The 22072-nt window shown below is 46.9% G+C and overlaps 1 protein-coding gene across 1 annotated transcript in view; it reads left to right on the forward strand.

Moving 5' to 3' along the window:
- fbln5 (fibulin 5) overlaps window positions 1-22072 on the forward strand; it is an 80773-nt gene that overhangs the window by 44440 nt on the left and 14261 nt on the right. Inside the window, exons 5-7 of the mRNA XM_078407220.1 lie at window positions 7508-7630; window positions 11651-11767; window positions 14806-14925. Of these exons, the coding sequence (XP_078263346.1) occupies window positions 7508-7630; window positions 11651-11767; window positions 14806-14925 (360 nt within the window). The remainder of the gene's footprint in view (window positions 1-7507; window positions 7631-11650; window positions 11768-14805; window positions 14926-22072) is intronic.

Genomic DNA, 22072 nt, shown 5'->3' on the forward strand with positions numbered 1-22072 from the left:
ATGTTTATGTTGGGGTCGTGTGTCTTGTGTTCTTTGTTTTTTTGCTCTGTGACTGCTGGCAAATTAATTTTGTTCGGTAAAACGAATGACAATAAAGCTATTCTGTATTCTGTATCCTACACACAGTAGGGACAATCTTACACTTATACCAAGCCAATTAACCTACAAACCTGTACGTCTTGGGAGTGTGGGAGGAAACCAAAGTTATCGGAGAAAACCCACGCAGATCTCGGGGAGAACTTACAAACTCCGTACTGATAGCTCCCATAGTCGGGATCAAACCCGGGTCTCTGGCGCTGAACGCGCTGTAAGGCAGCAACTCTACTGCTGCGCCATTGTGCCCCACAGCACCCGAGGTCAGGATCGAACCTGGGCCTCTGGCTCGGTAATGCAGCATTTAGAGTCATAGAGTGACACAGTGTGGAAACAGGCCCTTCGGCCCAACTTGCCCACACTGGCCAACATGTCCCAGTCCCACCTGCCTGCTCTTGTTCCATATCCCTCCAAACCTGTCCTATCCAATAGACAATAGGTGCAGGAGTTGGCCATTCGGTCCTTCGAGCCAACACCACCATCCAATGTGATTATGGCTAATCATTCTCAATCAGTATCCTGTTCCTGCCTTCTCCCCGTACCCCTGACTCCGCTATCCTTAAGAGCTCTATCCTGCTCTCTCTTGAATGCATTCAGAGAATTGGCCTCCTCTGCCTTCTGAGGCAGAAAGTTCCACAGATTCACAACTCTCTGACTGAAAAAGTTTTTCCTCATCTCCGTTCTAAATGGCCTACCCCTTATTCTTAAACTGTGGCCCCTGGTTCTGGACTCCCCCAACATTGGGAACATGCTTCCTGCCTCTAACGTGTCCAACCCCTTAATAATCTTACATGTTTCGATGTATCCATGTACCTGTCTTAACTGTTTCTTGAACGTTGGGATAGTCCCTGCCTCAACGACCTCCTCTGGCAACTCGTTCCATACACCCACTGCCCTAAGTGTGATAAAGTTACCCCTCAGACTCATATTAAATCTTTTCCCTTTCACCTTGAACCTATGTCCTCTGGTCCTCGATTCACCTACCCTGAGCAATAGACCCTGTGCATCTCCCCGATCTCTTCCTCTCATGATCTTACGCACAATTCTACCGTTGTGTCACTTGTGCAGCTCCAAAGATGATTAAAGAAAACAAAAAGAGAGCCAGTATCTCTAACACCCCATTTGGCTTTCATCCTAGCATGCGGTGGTCCCTGGCAGATTAATCCTCAACTCCTAATGATTCCAGGAAATCCAAGTCAATTGAGTTGCAGAATGAAGGACCTAATAATTATTGGCATTCTTTGTTCTTTAAGGAAATGTTCTGCCACATTTTACAGACCCCTGCGCTTATTACAAAGCAACACCTACTTGAAAAACATTAACGCAATGTGCGTCGTGACACGGGCAACTAGAACATGTCGGTGAGGCAGAGATCCATGTGCATCTCCTCCGACCTTGTCTATTGCGTTCGTTGCTTGAGATGTGGCCTCCTCTACATCGGTGAGACTAAACACAGACCCTGCACCCTGTGTTCTGCCCGCAATGGTTTTACTTTAGTTTAGTTTAAAGATACAGCGCGAAAACAGCCCCCCTCGGCCCACCGGGTCCGCGCCGACCAGCGATCCCCGCACGTTAACACTATCCTACACACACTAGGGACCATTTACAATTTTACCAAGCCAATTGACCTAAAGAAAACCTGCACGTCTCTGGAGTGTGGGAGGAAACCGAAGATCCCGGAGAAAACCCATGTGGCGCAGGGAGAACGTACGAACTCCGTACAGACAGCACCCGTCGTCGGGATCTAACCCGGGTCTGGAAGCGTTGTGAGGCGGCAACTCTACCGCTGCGCCATCGTGCGTGCTGTGCCGGTCAGCACCCGAGTTCAGGATCGAACCTGGGCCTCTGGCGCTGTAAGGCAGCACCTCTACCATTGTGAAACTGTGCAGCCTTAAGGATGTTTAAAGAAAACAAAAAGAAAGCCAGTATCTCTAATACCCATTTGGCTTTCATCCTAGCATGTGTGCGACAATGCCTGGGAGATTAATCCTCCACTCCTAGCGATTCCAGGAAATCCAAGTCAATTGAGTTGCAGAATGGGGAACTTAATAGTTATTGACATTCTTTGTTCTTTCAGGATTTTACAGACCGCCGCACTTTAAAACAAAGCAATACCTACTTGAAAGCAGTAACACGAGCACGTCCTGATATGGGCATTTTAGTTTAGTTTCGAGATACAGCACAGAAACAGGACCTTCAGCCTACCGAGTCTGCACTGCCCAACAATCCCCGCACATTAACGCTATCCTACGCACACTAGGGAGAATTCACACATACACCAAGCCAATTAACCTGCATACCTGCACGTCTGGAGTGTGAGAGGAAATGGAAGATCTCGGAAAAAACCCACGCAGGTCACGGGGAGAACGTACAAACTCCATACAGACAGCACCCGTGGTCAGGATCGAACCCGGATCTCCGGCGCTGCAAGGCAGCAACTCTACCGCTACGCCACTGTGCCGCACAGTTAGAACATGTGGGTGAGGCAGAGATCCACGTGCATCTCCTCCAACCTTGGCTCTTGGGATCGCTGCTTGAGATGTGGCCTCCTCTACATCAGTGAGACTAAACTCAGACGAGGGGACTGTTTTGCCAAGACCCTGTGCTCTGTCCGCAATGGCTTTCTTGTGCTCCCGTTTGCAATCCATTTAATCCACCCCCTCCCATCTGCCTGGCACTCGGCCTTTTCCACAGCTGGGAATTGAGGCCCAATGCTAAATTAAACCTCGACACACCTCACCCCTCACCCTCACCTCTCACTTTACTCTCAGTCCCAATGCAAGGTCCAAACCTGATACGTTGTCTATCTAGTGAGTCCCTCCAGCAGTTTGCTTTTTTTTTTTCCCCTCCATTTGAACATCTCCCTTCCCTATTTGGAAGAAGGGTTCCGACCCAAAAGATCACCCATCCATCCCCTCCACAGGTGCTGCCTGACCTGAGAAGCATCTGTAGTTCCTTGTATCTCTCCATCCTGAATCATTTTTCAATCAAGGCAACAAACTAATAGACAATAGACAATAGGTGCAGGAGGAGGCCATTCGGCCCTTTGAGCCAGCACCGCCATTCAATGTGATCATGGCTGATCATTCTCAATCAGTACCCCGTTCCTGCCTTCTCCCCATACCCCCTGACTCCGCTATCCTTAAGAGCTCTATCCAGCTCTCTCTTGAATGCATTCAGAGAATTGGACTCCACTGCCTTCTGAGACAGAGAATTCCACAGATTCACAACTCTCTGACTGAAAAAGTTTTTCCTCATCTCAGTTCTAAATGGCCTACCCCTTATTCTTAAACTGTGGCCCCTTGTTCTGGACTCCCCCAACATTGGGAACATGTTTCCTGCCTCTAACGTGTCCAACCCCTTAATAATCTTATACGTTTCGATAAGATCTCCTCTCATCCTTCTAAATTCCAGTGTATACAAGCCTAGTCGCTCCAGTCTTTCAACATATGATAGTCCCGCCATTCCGGGACTGGCGCTGCACGCCCTCAATAGCAAGAATATCCTTCCTCAAATTTGGAGACCAAAACTGCACACAGTACTCCAGGTGCGGTCTCACTAGGGCCCTGTACAACTGCAGAAGGACCTCTTTGCTCCTATTCTCAACTCCTCTTGTTATGAAGGCCAACATTCCAATGGCTTTCTTCACTGCCTGCTGTACCTGCATGCTTCCTTTCAGTGACTGATGTATTAGGACACCCAGATCTCAGAAATTACCATTGTTCTGCTTCAATCTCTTTCAATCAATGACGGTGACAAAACACAAGCACCGTCAGATCCAAATTGCTTAATGTAACTGGGGCCAATTATTTTAGTTTAGAGATACAGCGTGGAAGCAGGCCCTTCGACCCATCGAGTCTACACTGACCGTCAATCACCCGTTCATACTAATTCAATGTTATCCCACTTTCTCATTCACTGCCTACACACTAGGGTCAATTTACAGAGGCCACTTGGTGGTGCAGCTGTAGAGTTGCTGCCTTACAGCGCTTACAGCACCAGAGACCCGGGTTCGATCCCGACTACGGGTGTTGTCTGTACCGAGTTTCTACGTTCTCCCCATGACCACACGGGTTTTCTCCGAGATCGGTTTCCTCCCACAGTCCAAAGACGTCCAGGTTTGTAGGTTAATTGGCTTGATTTCATTGTAAATTGTCCCAAGCGTGTATAGAATAGTGTTAATGTGCGGGGATCGCTGGTCGGTGCGCGGACCCGGTGGGCCGAAGAGCCTGTTTCTGCGCTGTATCTCCAAACTAAACTAAATTAAACTAAATTAAATTAACCTTTGGGAGGTGGGAGGGCAAACATCTTCCTTTGTCCAGCATGATTTGGCTGTCGACCGTGCAGGACAAGCTTCTTCAATGTACCTCGATACACATGACAATGATCAACATTGGATGTAAACAGGTCCACTTCACAACAGACAGTGGATCCGCCCGGGCCTACTCAATGAGGTGTCTAATTATTGTTGATGTCAACAAAAGAGCAGAGCCATGTCTCTGGAGAGGATCCGTCGTCAAGGTTGGGATCAGATGTAGAGATTGCTGAAGCTAAATTCTCTGAAGTGTGGGACTAACTGAAAACAGGTGGCCTCTGTTAGCACTGGCATCCAGCCACAGCTGGGGCAGTGTAATTGCCCGATAGGTTTGTACAAGTCCATGTAGCAATCCATATTGTGCTCTTGGCTTGCCCTGCGTTGCACCTTCTATTGGTTAAATCTTTATCTTGATGAATCTCACTGACTCTACAAATGATTTCATTCCGCAGAAATGCTTTGATTCTTTCCTTTTACATCTTCCAGAAACAAAGCAAATTTATTTTGAGAACAAGTCCAAAAAAGGAATTTAGCTTGTTCCCTGAAACAACGCGAGTCTATTACGTTTGATCTTCTCTCTGGCCACTCTTGAATGGCTCACGCCTCAGGTTTCCGCTTAAAATTCTTAAAGGGTTGGAGAGGCTAGATGCGGGAAGATTGTTCCCGATGTTGGGGAAGTCCAGAACCAGGGGTCACAGCTTAAGGATAAGGGGGGAGTCTTTTAGGACCGAGATGAGAAAACATTTCTTCACACAGAGAGTGGTGAGTCTGTGGAATTCTCTGCCACAGAAGGTAGTTGAGGCCAGTTCATTGGCTATATTTAAGAGGGAGTTAGATGTGGCCCTTGTGGCTAAAGGGATCAGGGGGTATGGAGAGAAGGCAGGTACGGGATACTGAGCTGGATGATCAGCCATGATCATATTGAATGGCGGTGCAGGCTCGAAGGGCCGAATGGCCTACTGTTGCACCTATTTTCTATGTTTCTATGTTTATCCCCGACTATCTTTCAGATTTGTGTGGGAAGGAACTGCAGATGCAGATTTACACCGAAGATAGACACAAAATGTTGGAGTAACTCGGCGGGTCAGGCAGCATCTCTGGAGGAAATGAATAGGTGACGTTTCGGCTTGGACCCCTTCTTTAGACCCCTTTATTTCAGCTTTTAGATCTTTAGACTAACTCAGAGGATCAGGCATCAGGTGATTTTCCAGTCGGGACTCTTATTCAATAGACAATAGACAATAGGTGCAGGAGGAGGCCATTCGGCCCTTCGAGCCAGCACCGCCATTCAATGTGATCATGGCTGATCATTCTCAATCAGTACCCCGTTCCTGCCTTCTCCCCTTACCCCCTGACTCCGCTATCCTTAAGAGCTCTATTGAGCTCTCTCTTGAATGCATTCAGAGAATTGGCCTCCACTGCCTTCTGAGGCAGAGAATTCCACAGATTCACAACTCTCTGACTGAAAACGTTTTTCCTCATCTCAGTTCTAAAACATTTCAGACTTTAAATTGTTCTGGCTTTTCCCTGCTGTTTTCCTGAAAATACATGGAAGTGTTATTTAGTCAATATTTTTTGATTTTTCCTGCATCCCATGTGAATTACTGTGTTTAGATAGAGTGCTTTGTAATTCATTAATTAAAATTAATGTACTGATGGTCAGACTCCCTCTTAAGAATGCAATGTTGTTACAATAAATTCTACTCAAAATAGTAATATCAGCTAAATGGGCATCTGGGAATTGCGATCTGAGTTAGCTCACAAGAGTGGGTAATTATTGTGTAACAATTAGACCAGAAATAATCAGAGCTGGCAAAACATGTTAATATAATCATTGCAATGGAATCTTCACACTTCCTGCATGCAATACCTTTGTAAAAATAGTTGGAACTGGGCAAAGAATACAGAGAAAGAATTCACAGAGAAAGAAGAGTGAAATGTACAAGTTTAGTTTAGTTCAGAGATATGACACGGAAACAGGCCCTTCGGCCCATTGAGTCCGTGCCGACCAGCGATCCCCACGCGTTAGCACTGTTCTACACACACTAGGGACAATTTACAATTTTACCGAAGCGAATTAACCTACAAAACCTGCACGTCTTTGGGATGTGGGAGGAAACCAGAGCTCCCAGAGAAAACCCACGCAGGTCACGGGAAGAACGTACAAACTCTGTACAGACAGAACCCGTAGTCAGGATCGAACCTGGATCTCTGGCTCTGGAAGGCAATGACACTACCGCTGCACCACAAGAAAGGTGCATTTGGTAAGCTTTACACTAGTGATATTACCTCCAGGAACACACAACTGTTTCATCAGATTCCCTGCTAATTGTGACCAACCCCTTGTTTTCTCAGCTACATAGAAATTAAAAGAAGAAACCTACCACTCATGACACTGTTTGTATGAGTAAACTGTTTCTCTTTGGCTTCACCCATTGAGGAAAGACCTTGGAGCATATTTGAGTTTAGTTTATTGTCATGTAAAGTGAAAAACCTTTGTCGCGTGCTAACCTGTCAGCAGAAAGAGAGACTGGTGAATCTGTGGAACTCATTGTGGAGGCCAAGTCAATGGATATTTTTAAGGCAGAGCTAGATAGATTCTTAATTAGTATGGATGTCAGGGGTTATGGGGAGAAGGCAGGATAATGGAGTTGAGAGGGAGAGATAGATCAGCCACGATTGAATGGCAGAGTAGACTTGATGGGCCAAATGGCCTGATTATGCTCCTATCACTTATGAACGTATGGATACATAGTAACAATTGTGCCATTCACAGTGTACTAGACATACGATAAAGGGAATAACGTGCATAACGTTTAGTACAAGATAATGCCCAATAAAGTCCGATCAAAGATAATCCGAGGGTCTCCTATGACGTAGATAGTAGTTCAGGACTGCTCTCTGGTTGTTGGTAGGATGGTTCAGTTGCCTGATAACAGCTGGGAATAAACTGTTCCTGAATCTGGAGGTGAGAGTTTTCAAACGTCTGTATCTTTTGTCCGACGTGGTGGGGAGAAGAGAGAGTGGCCGGGGTGCGACTCGTCCTTGATTATTTCAGAGCATCACCATTGTTTTTTTGAACTTCTTGCCCTTTTGCAGATGTTGACGAATGCACGGCAGGAACGCACCAATGCAACCCGTCGCAGATCTGCATCAACACGGAGGGAGGCTACAGCTGTTCATGCACGGAAGGCTACTGGTTAGCAGATGGACAGTGCATGGGTAAGTGCCAATATATCCTCAGAAGGAGTCAACACAGTTAAAGGGGATTAGACGCACACAAAGGCCAGCATCAGTGGTCAGGATTGAACTCTGGGGCTGTGGAACGTTACCTTGCAGCTTTACTAGTTTAGTTTAGTTTAGAGATACAGCGCGGAAACAGGCCGATTCGCGCCGACCAGCGATCCCGGCACATTGACACTATCCTATATCCACTAGGGGTATAGGATAGCCCACCGGGTATACCCAATAGGGACAATTTTTACATTTACCAAGCCAATTAACCTACAAACCTGCACGTCTTTGGAGTGCGGGAGGAAACCAAAGATCTCGGAGAAAACCCACGCAGGTCACGGGGAGAACCGTACAGACTCCATACAGACAGCACCCGTAGTCGGGATCGTACCCGGGTCTCTGGCGCTGTAAGGCAGTAGCTCTATCACTGCGCCACAATGCTGCCCCTTGTGTTACTCCAGCACTTTGTGGCTATCTTCACTGTTAAACCAGCAACTGCAGGTCCTTCCTACCTATCAATAACGCGGGAGGAAACCGAAGATCTCGGAGAAAACCCACGCAGGTCACGGGGAGAGCGTACAAACTCCGTACAGACAGCACCCGTAGTCGGGATCGAACCCGGGTCTTCGGCGTTGCATTCGCTGCAAGGCAGCAACTCTACCGCTGTGCCACCGTGCCGCCCTAGTTGTGCCATTGGTGGGATTATGAAGGCAAAAGAACAAGTTTCAGGGAAATCAATGTGGGATTGGGATGAAGACACCAGAAACAGCAGATGCTGGAATCTTGAGAAATAACAACGAAGTGCTGGAGGAACTCAACAGGTCAGGCAGTATCTGTTGAGGGAATGGCCGGACGGCGTTTCGGGTCAGGACCTTTCTTCAGACTGATCCGCCTGCAGAGGGAATAGAATGGATGGGTTTGCCCAGGGAAATGACACAGACGATGACCAAATAACCTCTCTCTGGGTCATTAGGAAACAAGGGAAACCTACTATCATTAATGAATTGTAGGTACGTCTAACCAAGGAACCTTTTTTTTCCACAAATACTTCATTCCAAAAACAAAAACAAACATACAAAGTAGTAACACGATCAAATCAAAAGCTGCCCGTCTTGGCAGTTTACAAACAAAACATGTATCAGATTAAAATTCCGCCAACTTTGTCAATAAAACATTTGACCGCGGGCGTAACCCCGGAAAAGGGGCAGGCAGCTGACCCCTGTGCGGCCATCGACTGCCCGCTGCCTGGATTCACGAACGGCCATCTTAGCCAGGCCCAGGAGCAGACCGACTGGGAGACCCCCTCCTCCCTCCCGATCCTCCCGCCTCTGTACCAGGTGCCCAAACATCAGGAGGGCAGGACTAAAATGGAGCCAAAACCTGAGGAGCAGCCCCTGATACTCGAACAGGGGCTGCAACAATATATACAAATGGTACACGGTCTCTTCCTCGCCACAGAAGTGACAGGCGGCTGACGAGTCCGTGAACTGGCTCAAGTACCAACCTTGGGCAACCAAACTCTCTGTATTTCCTCTGGGCTGTGGCTAAAGTCACGTAATTTGTGCTGCAGCTTGAAGGGTGGTGCTCACCTCCCACTGGGTATGAACGAAGGGAAAAAGTTTTCTTTGACCTGAGACAGATTAGTGCTCAGTGGGATAAGGAAGTTGCTTAATGTGGAGATATATTGCATTTGTCCTGTGAAGTTTGGAATAAAAAGTGAAGTTGATCTATTTAGTTTAGCTTTTTCTAGTTTAGAGATCCAGCCCGGAAACAGGCCCGAAATTCGGCCCACTGGGCCCGCGCCGACCAGCGATCCCCACGCACTAACACTATCCTACACACACACTAGGGACAAATTACAATTTACAATCTACAATTTTATCAAGCCAATTAGCCTACAACCTGTAGGTCTTTGGAGTGTGGGAGGAAACCCGAGCTCCCGGAAAAAACCCACGCAGTCACGATGAGAACGTACAGACTCCGTAGACTAGTCTGGATTGAACCCGGGTCTCTGGCAACTCTACCACTGCCCCACCGTGCCGGTCCTATTTTTATAAAGTTGCCCCTGACGGGGATTGAACCCACGATCTTGGCATTATTAGCACCCCACTCTAACCAACTGCGCTAACTGACCCTTTGACCCTCTTGTAAAGATAGATGCATGTACTTAAGAGGGAGTCAGAGCTGAGTCACTGTTTCCCCCAGCTAGAGAACATGGAATCAGGGATTGTTATCATGGAATGAGAACTCTGCAGGTTAGGACAGAGGTGTGAAATAATTTCTCCATTCAGGCCCTTGTAGTTTTGGAACTCTAGCCCATTGAGCTGTGGGTTGTACAGCGCCTTCATATTGCAGACTGAGAGTGATAAAGTTACAGGTATCAAAGGATTTGAGATTGGGCAAGAGAGGATTTGTGGTACAAGTCCAGCCTTGATCACAGTGAAGTACGGGGCACGACCCATTGCTGGCCGATCTACTCTGGCTCTTTGGAGGTACAGCACGGAAACAGGCCTTTCGGCCCACCGAGTCCGTGCTGACCAGCGATCCCCACACACTAACACTATCCTACGCACACGAAGGACAATTTAGAATTTTACCGAAGCCAATTAACCTACAAGCCTGCATGTCTTTGGGATGTGGGAGGAAACCAGAGCACCCGGAGAAAGCCCACACAGGTCACGGGGAGAACGTACAGACTCCGTATGGACAGCACCCATGGTCAGGATCGAACCGGGGTCTCTGGCGCTGTAAGGCAGCAGCTCTAACGGCACACCACCATGCTGCCCGGTACAGAAAAAGACACAAATTGCTGGAGTAACTCAGCGAGTCAGGCAGCATCCCTGGAGAACATGGACTGATGACCCTTCTTCAAAGTTGAACAGATTGTTTTTAGTGTAAATATTGGGATTAATTAAAATGAGTAGTATTAAATCTTGAATGACATTTTCCACCGTTAGAAATCCTAAAATAACATAATCTGTGCCATAACGCAGACTAAAACATGATTAATTCCCACTCATCTCACGGTGCCAGTGGAAATGAGGCCAATCAGATGGAGTTGGAGAGGCAAATGGTAGATTAATTCGCAGAGCTTTGAGGGAATAAGACTTTAAAGGCCACAAAGTGCTGGAGTAACTCAGCCGGTCAGGCAGCATCTCTGGAGAACATGCATGGGGTGGCATGGTGGCACAGAGGTAGAGTTGCTGCTTTGCAGCGCCAGAGATCAAGGTTCGATCCTGACTACGAGTGCTGTCTGTACGGAGTTTGTACGTTCTCCCTGCGTGGGCTTTCTCCAAGTGCTCCGGTTTCCTCCCACGCTCCAAAGACGTGCAGGTTTGTAGATTAATTGGCTTTGGTAAAATTGTAAATTGTCCCTAGTGTGTATAGGATAGTGTTAGTGTGTGGGGATCGCTGGTCGACACGGGCTAGGTGGGTCGAAGGGCCTGTTCCACGCTATGTCTCTGCATTAAACTAAACTAAAATGTGACGTTTCGGGTCGAGACCCTTCTTCAGACCGGAGAATAAGAATGACTGGATTTTTCTTCTGGAGGCTGTAAGCTCCATGATGGGCTGAATGGCCTCCCAAGTGTTCTGCAACATTCAAGGTTTCAAAGTCAGTTTATTGTCACATATACCAATTAAGGTACAGTGAAATTCGAATTACCATACAGCCATGCTAAAAAAAAAAGCAACAGGACACACAACTACAACTTACTTCTATGCTGTTTGATTTAGATTTTTTAGATTTTAGATTTAGAGATGCAGCGCAGAAACAGGCCCTTCGGCCCACCGGGTCCGCGCCGCCCAGCGATCCCCGCACACTAACACTCTCCTACACCCACTAGGGACAATTTTTTTTACACACATTTGCCCAGCCAATTAACCTACAAACCTGCACGTCTTTGGAGTCTTTGGATTAAAAGTGAAGCGAATTATTGATTATTTCATGTTCTCAGCATGGACACGCATTGCTTCCTGAACCACAATTAACTCTGCTTTCCTCTTCAGACATCGATGAGTGTCGCCATGGATACTGCCAGCAACTGTGCGCTAACATTGCCGGCTCCTATTCCTGCCAGTGCAATTCTGGGTTTCTCCTGAATGCTGATGGGAGATCATGCCAAGGTAGGGAGATTTCAATGTCAGTCCCCTCAAGTGGTAAAACCCATCGAGAGAGTCACACATTAGTTTTAGTAATCATGTGTAGGAAGGATTTATTCACAAAATGCTGGAGTAACTCAGCAGGTCAGGCAGCATCTCGGGAGAGAAGGAATGGGTGACGTTTCGGGCCTCGACCCGCAACGTCACCCATTCCTTCTCTCCCGAGATGCTGCCTGACCTGCTGAGTTACTCCAGCATTTTGTGAATAAATCGATTTGTACCAGCATCTGCAGTTATTTTCTTATACATGTGTAGGAAGGAACTGCAGATGCTGGTTTAAACCGAAGATGGGCGCAAAAAGCTGGGAGTAACTCAGCGGGACAGGCAGCATCTCAGAAGAGAAGGAAGGGGTGACGTTTCGGGTTGAGACCCTTTTGCTGTTTAATTTGTTGTTAACTTTGTCATATAATAATGTCTGAAGCAGGGTCTCGACCCGAAACGTCACTCATTCCTTCTCTCCAGAGATGCTGCCTGACCCACTGGGTTACCTGAGGAAGGGTCTCAACCCGAAACGTCACCCATTCCTTCTCTCCAGAGATGCTGCCTGTCCCGCTGAGTTACCTGAGGAAGGGTCTCAACCCGAAACGTCACCCATTCCTTTTCTCCAGAGATGCTGCCTGTCCCACCGAGTTACTCCAGCGTTTTGTGTCTACCTTAGCTTTAGTAATCATTTGAATTCACAGATAGGGCAGCACGGTGGCACAGCAGTAGAATGGCTCCCGTCACGTGAACATGAACTTATAAACAGTTGGGACTGAGGCTCATCCAATAATTCAGCCTATCAATTTATCCTAATTCAAATCTATCCAACCCAAACACCGTTATTCGACAGGTTTTTTCCCCCCATGTGGGATATATGGCAGATTAGGATAGGGTTCTGAATACTGCAACTGCATGATATATTTGTTCTTTTAGTAAAAACTGGACCAAGTGGACCCGTTGGGCCCAAACATCTCCTGCATTGGTGCAGCACTCTCTCCTCCCTCCTCCCCCTCCCTCCTCCCCCCTCCCTCCTCCCTCCACCCCCGCCTCCCTCCCTCCCCTCCCTCCACCCCCTCTCCAACCCCCCTCCCTCCACCCTCCCCTCCACCCCCCTCTCCAACCCCCCTCCCTCCACCCTCCCCTCCACCCCCCTCTCCAACCCCCCTCCCTCCTCCCCCTCCCTCCTCCCCGCCTCCCTCCCTCCCCTCCCTCCACCCCCCCTCTCTAACCCCCCTCCCTCCACCCTCCCCTCCACCCCCCTCTCCAACCCCCCTCCCCCTCTCCATTCCCCTCCCCTTCTTCCCCCTCCTCCCCTCCCCTTTTCCCTTCCCCCCACTCCATCCCCCTCAACCGCCCTTATCCCTCCTCCCTCCCTCCCTCCCTCCCTCCCTCCCTCCCTCCCTCCCTCCCTCCCTCCCTCCCCTCCTCCCTCCAACCCCTCCCTCCCTCCCCCTCCCTCCACCCTCCCTCCCTAGGAGATAGATTTAAACTTTAAAATGTGAATAACTTTAAAAATGTAACACCGATTTCAATGAAACTTCTTCCATTAGCACCAAAGGGACGACGGTGAGTAAGGTGGGTCTAAAATTGTTGCGCTATCGCGTACCGTTTTGGCTGTAGTTCAGGAACAAACAAACAAACTAACGAGAGTTTTAGTATTTAGATAAAACCAGATTTGCCGCTTATTCTGTGTCTTTCACAACTTCCCCAAGAACTCTACAGGCGGTAAAGTACATAGGAAGAAAAGACATAAACGCAAGTTGCTAGTCCACAAGAGTGGCTGACGTTGCAATATAGGGAACGTGGTGACCTGTGAGCAAGACTCCACAGGCATCAATGGAATGTGAATGCTTTAATCTGCTTCAAACTTTACAATAGACAATAGGTGCAGGAGGAGGCCATTCGGCCCTTCGTGCCAGCACCGCCATTCAATGTGATCATGGCTGATCATTCTCAATCAATACCCCGTTCCTGCCCATACCCCCTGACTCCCTGACTCCCCTATCCTTAAGAGCTCTATCTAGCTCTCTCTTGAATGCATTCAGAGAATTGGCCTCCACTGCCTTCTGAGGCAGAGAATTCCACAGATTCACAACTCTCTGACTGAAAAGGTTTTTCCTCATCTCAGTTCTAAATGGCCTACCCCTTATTCTTAAACTGTGGCCCCTTGTTCTGGACTCCCCCAACATTGGGAACATGTTTCCTGCCTCTGACGTGTCCAACCCCTTAATAATCTTATACGTTCCGATAAGATCTCCTCTCATCCTTCTAAATTCCAGTGAATACAAGCCTAGGCGCTCCAGTCTTTCAACATATGATTGTCCCGCCATTCCGGGAATTAACCTAGTAAACCTACGCTGCACGCCCTCAATAGCAACTTTACTCTTTTATTCTATGATTTCACTTGTCAACCTGCTCCGGTGCTTTGAACAGGACAGTGTCTTGGTACAGTCATCTGTATTATTGCCCTTCATGCATATTTTGCTTACCTTTCAGTGAACACAATTTTTGAAGTCTTACTTGCATATGATGCAGGTTACATATTATGGCTTCCACGTTTTAGAGATTTTATTGATACAGCACGGAAACAGGCCCTTTGGCCTACCGACCTGCGATTCCCACACACTAGCACGATCCTACACACTAGGGACAATTTACAATTCTACTGAAGACTGTACGACTTTAACCTCCAAGACTGTACGACTTTGAAGTGTGGGAGCAAACCGAAGCAGCCCACACGAAAACCCACACGGTCACGGGGAGAACGTACAAACTCCATACAAACAGGATCGAACCCGGGCCTCTGGTACTGTAAGGCAGCAACTCTACCGCTGTGCCACCGTGCTGCCCATGTTCTCTTCTGAATTGGTACATATACTTTTGAATCTTTGCCGTCACCTGAAGCGTACTTTTCCCTAAGAGGTTGAAGGGGATAAAAGACATCTTGTAGATGATAATAAAATAGGTGACCAGATGCACTGAGACTGATCCTCATTCAATCCTCTACTTTCCTGTTGTAGATGTGGACGAGTGTGCTGGAGAGAATCCTTGTGGTCAGCAATGCATCAACACCTATGGTTCATTCCTATGTCGCTGTGATACTGGATACGAATTAAACTCGGAGGGAATGAGCTGCGCTGGTAAGAAATGGAACGACATGCTTTAATTCTTTTGAAAGCTGGCTTTGTTTCACCGACACTCTTCACATCTCTGTCAAATGATGAGTGTTTTAAGCCACTGGGCTTGTACTCGCTGGAGTTTAGAAGGATGAGGGGGGACCTCGTTGAAACTTACCGTATAGTGAAAGGCTTGGATAGAGTGGAAGTGGAGAGGATGTTTCTATTAGTGGGAGAGTCTAGGATCAGAGGCCGCAGCCTCAGAATAAAAGGACATACCTTTAGAAAGGAGATGGGGGGGGGAATTTATTTAGTCAGAGGGTGGTGAATCTGTGGAATTCATTGCCACAGGTGGCTGTGGAGGCCAAGTCAATGGATATTTTTAAGGTGGAGGTTGGCAGATTCTTGATTAGTACAGGTGGCAGGGGGTTATGGGGGAAAAGGCAGGAGAATGGGGTTGAGATGGGAAAGATAGATCAGCTATGATTGAATGGCGGAGTATTCTGCTCCTAGAACTTATGAACAAATGTTTCACCTGAATTTCAAGACAATGAGTATTGTATGAAGCATTGTATCATCATGCTGCCACTGTTGCTTCGTGGCCGGTCAACGAGAGTTAGAGATGTCACTGGCAACTATCCCAAGACTATTTCTGTGGCACGTCCGTGAAGCTCCACCGCCAGGGAACCAAAAGCCGGCCGGGTGAGTTTGAAGAAGCTTATGTCTGTCAGTGCACTTGCCGAATTCATGGAATATTGGTCAAACCTCAGCTGGGGTACTGCTTGCACCACCTGATAGGAAGGATGTGATGGTGCTGGGGAGAGTGTAGAGAAGGCTCAACAAGATGTCCATTGAGATGGAGCAGTTTCGTTATGAGGCGAGACTGGAGAAGCTGGGTCTATTCTCGTTTGGAGTGGGGGGAGCTTAAGAGGAGACATGATTGAGGTATATAACATGATATATACCTCTATGGATATGCAGCTAAACTGCAAGAAATGTTTCACCATATCACAGATAGACAAAACTAGAGGACATACGATACAATTCAATACGATACGATAGAACTTTATTTATCCCAGGAGAAAAATTGATCTGCCAACAGTCATAAAACACAAGGTATCACAAAATGCTGGAGTAACTCAGCAGGTCAGGCAGCATCTAGGAGAGAGGGAATGGGTGACGTTTCGGGTCGAGACCCTTCTTCAGTCTGAAACGTCACCCATTCCCTCTCTCCTAGATGCTGCCTGACCTGCTGAGTTACTCCAGCATTTTGTGATACCTTCGATTTGTACCAGCATCTGCAGTTACTTTCCTACACGTCATTAAACACAAGATACATGAAACATGAAATTAAAGTGACGAGTGGAAAGGATTGGGGATGTGCAAAGATTTGGGGAGGGGGGGAGTGAGGAGGGGAGTCAGTCTACCCCATGACAGAAGGGGGAGGGATTGTGCAGTTTGACACAGTTTGACATAGATTTAGAGAAGATCTGAGAAGGACCTTTTCCACCCAGAGAGTGGTGGGCGTCTGGAAAGTGCCTGAGATGGTGGTGGACGCAGAGTTTCAAGGTGTCAGATGGATATTTGAATGATCTAGGTCTAGAAGACCACATGCCAAGAGCTGAAAGATGGGATTAACATGCATGGGTCTGCATGGACACAGGGGCTGGATAGCATGTTTCCATGCTGTACGCCGGTGACTGGAGGCAAGAAGACTTGCATGGAAAGATGGATGTCATTTGGAGCATTGATTACTCCCAATAGATCCTGGGCTCCAACTTTATAAAACATGGGTCTAACCTTCGCTGGAGTACTGCTTGCAGTTCCGGTCACCACATTACAGGGAAGATGTGATCGCACTGGAGAGAATGCAGAGAAGATTCAGCAGGACGTTGACTCTTTAAAGGGATTGTTTCAAACCGTTGGTGACTGTAGTTATCTTAGAGTCATAGATTGATACAGTGTGGAAACAGGCCCTTTGGCCCAAATCGCTCACACCGGCCAACAATATCCCAGCTACCCTAGTCCCGCTTGCCTGCGCTTGGTCCATAACCCTACAAACCTGTCCTATCCATGTACCTATCCAACTGTTTCTTAAACGATGGGATAGTCCCGGCCTCAACTACCTCCTCTGGCAGCTCGTTCCATACACCCACCACCCTCTGTGTAAAAAAGTTACCCCTCGGATTCCTATTAAATCTTTTCCCTTTCACCTTGAACCTACGTCCTCTGGTCCACGATTCCCCTACTCTGGGTAAAAGACTCTGGGGCATCTTCAATGGGAACTGTGTTAGATAAATGTAAACTTTTTGTTCAGCAATGCAGGAGGTGCTTGGGATGGGGGGGGGGGGGGGGGGAGGAGAAGAGGCTATTGTATCCATGACAACGCTTTCAAGTAAATGGTTCAAAGGTGCTTTTATTCTCACATTTGCAAAGTGCAAACCCACAGTAAAATTCTTGTCTTACAAACAGTCCAGTAGAGTAGTGCTATACCTAAGCACATCCCCGATTAGCAAGTGTACAGAAATAGTCTACTGACATTTCATCCAGCAATGATCCACCTCCAAGACCAAGGAGCTGATCATCAACTTCCGTAGATCACACAATGGGGAATACGCTCCGATCTTTATCAATGGGGACAGTGTGGAGAGAGTGTCCAGCTTCATGTTTCTGGGCACTCACATTTTGGAGGATCTCACATGGTCCACTAACACCGCTGCGCTGGTCAAGAAGGCACAGCAACGACTGTTCTACCTGAGAACACTGGAAAAAGTCTGGTCTGCCCCAACAGCCGCTGACGACCTTCTACCGCTGCACCATAGAGAGCATCCTAACACATGGCATCCCTGTGTGGTATCTCAGCTGCACGGGTAGTCCATAGAGCTCAGAAGACTATCGGAACACAGCTACCAGCCTTGGAGGGCATCTACACCACACGATGCCTCAGAAAAGCCACCAGCATCCACAAAGACTCCTCACACCCCTGCAATAGTCTGTTCGAAATTCTACCATCGGGCAGACGCTACAAGGCCTTCTACGCCCGCACCTCCAGACTCAGGAACAGCTTCATCCCCAGGGCCATAGCTGCTATGAACCGGTCCTGCTGAGCCGGATATCACATCGCAAGGCGAACCGGCACAGATCTACTTGAACTTTATTCTGTTTTAAAACTGTTTCTAATTTTGTTTCACTGGGTTGTCTAAATTTATACTGACTAGCTAATTAATTTATTGCATCATATGGGAGGCGCATTCCCAATCTCGGCGTACCTCTGTACAATGACAATAAAGATATATTGCATTGTATTGTATTGTATTAAATGGTGTGAACCCGACAGAAGGCCACAATGACCTTTAGCTGTCAGAATCTTGAGCATTTATTACAAAACCCAACAGTAGCATTGTGTCGAAGTCTTTAAACTTGATTGTGCTTAATACAAACGTAACGATAAATTAATCATCCATCAGTAAAAAAAAACGATGCGATCATTGATAAATATCTTGGTACAATGGAACTACCTTGACTTCCAAGTAAAATATTAGCTAGCATGACATAATCCCTGTAGAATTTCTTTCCAATGCAAGAGCTCCTGAACTATATTCTGCAGCTGTGATCTAACTGAGGCAACATGACAAAACTGGTTGCCAACACTGGAAATGCAAGTTTGCTTAAAAAAAAATGTTGCGAACTAGAGTTTGTATTTCAAGAGTCAAGAGTGTTTTATTGTCAAACGCCCCGAAACGGCACAATGAAATTCTTACTTACAGCAGCACAACAGACACGTAAACACAGTACTTCTGTAAACACCATAATAAACAATTTTAAAAAGTTCGGCATATAAAAACCAGAAACAAACAAACATTAAAATGGATGTTCACTTAGTAGGCACAGACATTGACATAGGAAAAAAAGGTGCAGGAGTAGGCCATTTGTCCCTATGAGCCAGCACCATCATTTCAATACGATCATGGCTGTTCATCTGAAATCAGTGCCCCGTTCCTGCTTTTTCCCCATATCCCTTGATTCCTTTAGTCCTTAGAGCTAAATCTAACTCTCTCTTGAAAACATCCAGTGAATTGGCCTCCACTGCCTTCTCTGGCAGAGAATTCCACAGATTTACAACTCTCCGAGTGAAAATAGTAGTAATCACAGCGAGCATAATTAATATAATACTTTACATTAAAGAGCCAAACAGCATGGAAATAGGCCCTTCGGCCCAACTTGCCCACGCCAACCAACATGTCCCATCAATACTAGTCGCACCTGCCTACATTTGGCCCATATCCCTCTCAACCTGTCCTTTCTAAGCACCTAAGATAGACACAAAATGCTGAACTCAGCGGGACAGGCAGCACCTCTGGAGAGAAGGAATGGGTGACGTTTCGGGTCAAGACCCTTCTTCAGACTTCTTGTTCTTCTTTCCATGTACCTAATTGTTTCTTAAATATTGTGATAGTCCCTGCCTCAAATACCACCTCTGGTAGCTCGTTCCATGCACCCACCACCCTTTGCGTATCGATCCCTCTGATCCCTATTCTCCCCTTCATCTTAAACCTATGTCATCCGGTTCTCAATTCCCTTACTCTGGGCAAGAGAGGCTGTGCGTCTGTCTACCCAATATATTCCTCTCATGGTATTTATTCACAAAGTGCTGGAGTAACTCAGGAGGTCGGGCAGCATCTCAGCTGCCCGACCTGCTGAGTTACTCCAGCACTTTGTGAATAAATACCTTTGATTTGTACCAGCATCTGCAGTTATTTTCTTATATTCCTCTCATGATTTTATACACCTCTATAAGTTCACCCCTCAACCTCCTGTGCTCCAAGGAATAGAGTCCCAGCCTACCCAATCTCTCCCTGTAGCTCAGACCCTCGAGTCCTAGCAACATCCTTGTAAATCTTCTCTGTACCTTTTCCTACATCTTTAATTTAACATCTTAAATTAAAACTTTAAAATTTTATTAATTGACCAGGTACTTATTTAAGTGTAGTTCATTTTATATTCACATGCTTGCTGTAGGGGGCAGCACTGTGGCACAGCTGGCAGAGAACCCGGGTTCGATCCCGACCACAGATGCCGTCTGTGTGAAGATTGCCCATTCTCCCTGTGACAGTGTGGGTTTCCTCCAGATGCTCTGGTTTCCTCCTCAGGTTTCAGGAAATTACCCCCTAGTGTGTAGGGAGTGGATGAGAAAGTGGGATAACGTAAATGGGTGATTGATGGTCGGCATGGACTGGGTGGGCCGAAGGGCCTGTTTCCATGCTGTGTCTCCAAGCGAAGCTAAACTATATTGGTGTCAAATTTAGTTTCTAAATTTATCTATGTGCTCATTTTCTTCTCTATAGGATGCAATAACTTCACCAGATTTTATTGTAACCGGGTGGTTGCCTGATATTTTCCCAAATGTATCATAATGTTTCCCCAAATGGTTCGTTCTCAGTTGACAAGTGAGACCTTTTAAGGCACTTCCTCATCTTTACTATTTAAGTTGCCTGTTTTATTTTGGATGAACTGATTTGTTTCAACGAGGTTTAGTTTAGTTAAGAGGAACAAAGTGGAAACAGGACCGTCAGCCCACTGAGTCCACCTGTACACGAGTTCTATGTTATCCCACTTTCTTATCCAAACCCGACACACATGGAGGCTATTTATAGTGTTGTGCTGACCGTATAATAACAGAAGCCTTACACCTGGATAATGATCCAAAGACTTTATTAACTACATAGCAAGCACGACCTCACGCCTGCACGTTCCACTTACACTAACCCGAATCTCGCAAGCAGTGGACACTCAAAAGCTAAAGGGGCGTGACTACAAAAGCATGACACATAACATGAGTGACACCATCACACTAATCTACACAGAGGCCAATTCACCTGCAAACCTGCACATCGTTGGGATATGGGAGGAAACCGGAGCACCCAGAGAAAACTCACAGGGAGAAAGTACAAACTCCACACAGACATCACCTGAGGTCCATTTAGAACTGAGACGAGGAAAAACCTTTTCAGTCAGAGAGTTGTGAATCTGTGGAATTCTCTGCCTCAGAAGGCAGTGGAGGCCAATTCTCTGAATGCATTCGAGAGAGAGCTAGATAGAGCTCTTAAGGATAGCGGAGTCAGGGGGTATGGGGAGAAGGCAGGAACGGGGTACTGATTGAGAATGATCAGCCATGATCACGTTGAATGGCGGTGCTGGCTCGAAGGGCCGAATGGCCTCCTCCTGCACCTATTGTCTATTGTCTATTGTCAGGATCAATCCCTTCGGTGATTGGTGACATGGTGTCAAAGAGCATGAAGCAAGCCCAACTTGCCCATGTCGACCAAGATGCCCCCCTATCTACCTTAGTCCCACCTGTCCACATTCGGCCTTTTCCCCACTAATCCTTGGTTATCTGTGTACCTGTCCAAATCTTGTAACAGTACATGTCCTAACTACCTCCTCTGGCAGCTCGTTCCATATACCCACCACCCAAATTGCCCCTCAGATTCTTATTAAATCTTTTTCCCTTCACCTTAAACCTATGTCTTCTGGTTCTTGATTCCCCTACTCTTGGTTAAAAAAAAAACTCTGTGCATTCACCCTATCTATTCCCCTCATGATCTTGTGTAGGAAAATAACTGCAGATGCTGGTACAAATCGAAGGTATTGCAAAATGCTGGAGTAACTCAGCAGGTCAGGCAGCATCTCTGGAGAGAAGGAATGGGTGACGTTTCGGGTCGAGACCCTTCTTCAGACTGATGGTATACACCTCTATAAGATCATCCTTCAGCCTCCTGTGCTTCAAGGAATAAAATCCTAGCCAGCTCAACCTCTCCCTATAGTTCAGGCCCTCAAGTCCTGGCAACATCCTTGTGTATCTTCTCTGCACCCTTTCCAGCTTTAGGACATAGCTTCCTATAGCTTAGTGACCAGAACTGCACATAATGCGCCCAGCGGAGGAGTTACTCTGCTCAGGAGAGCAGATCAGTCATTAATAATCTTAGGTTAATCAGTGAATGTAATGTGGGCTCATTGTTTCCTCACGAATACTTGCCATTTAAGCAAAGCAAAATACTTGTCATGTATGCAGCAACTCAGATGAGTCTTGCTCATAGTCTAAGAAAATAACTGCAGATGCTGGTACAAATCGAAGGTATTTATTCACAAAATGCTGGAGTAACTCAGAAGG

The sequence above is a fragment of the Rhinoraja longicauda genome, chromosome 10 (genome assembly GCF_053455715.1).
Source record: "Rhinoraja longicauda isolate Sanriku21f chromosome 10, sRhiLon1.1, whole genome shotgun sequence".
Classification (NCBI taxonomy): domain Eukaryota; kingdom Metazoa; phylum Chordata; class Chondrichthyes; order Rajiformes; family Arhynchobatidae; genus Rhinoraja; species Rhinoraja longicauda.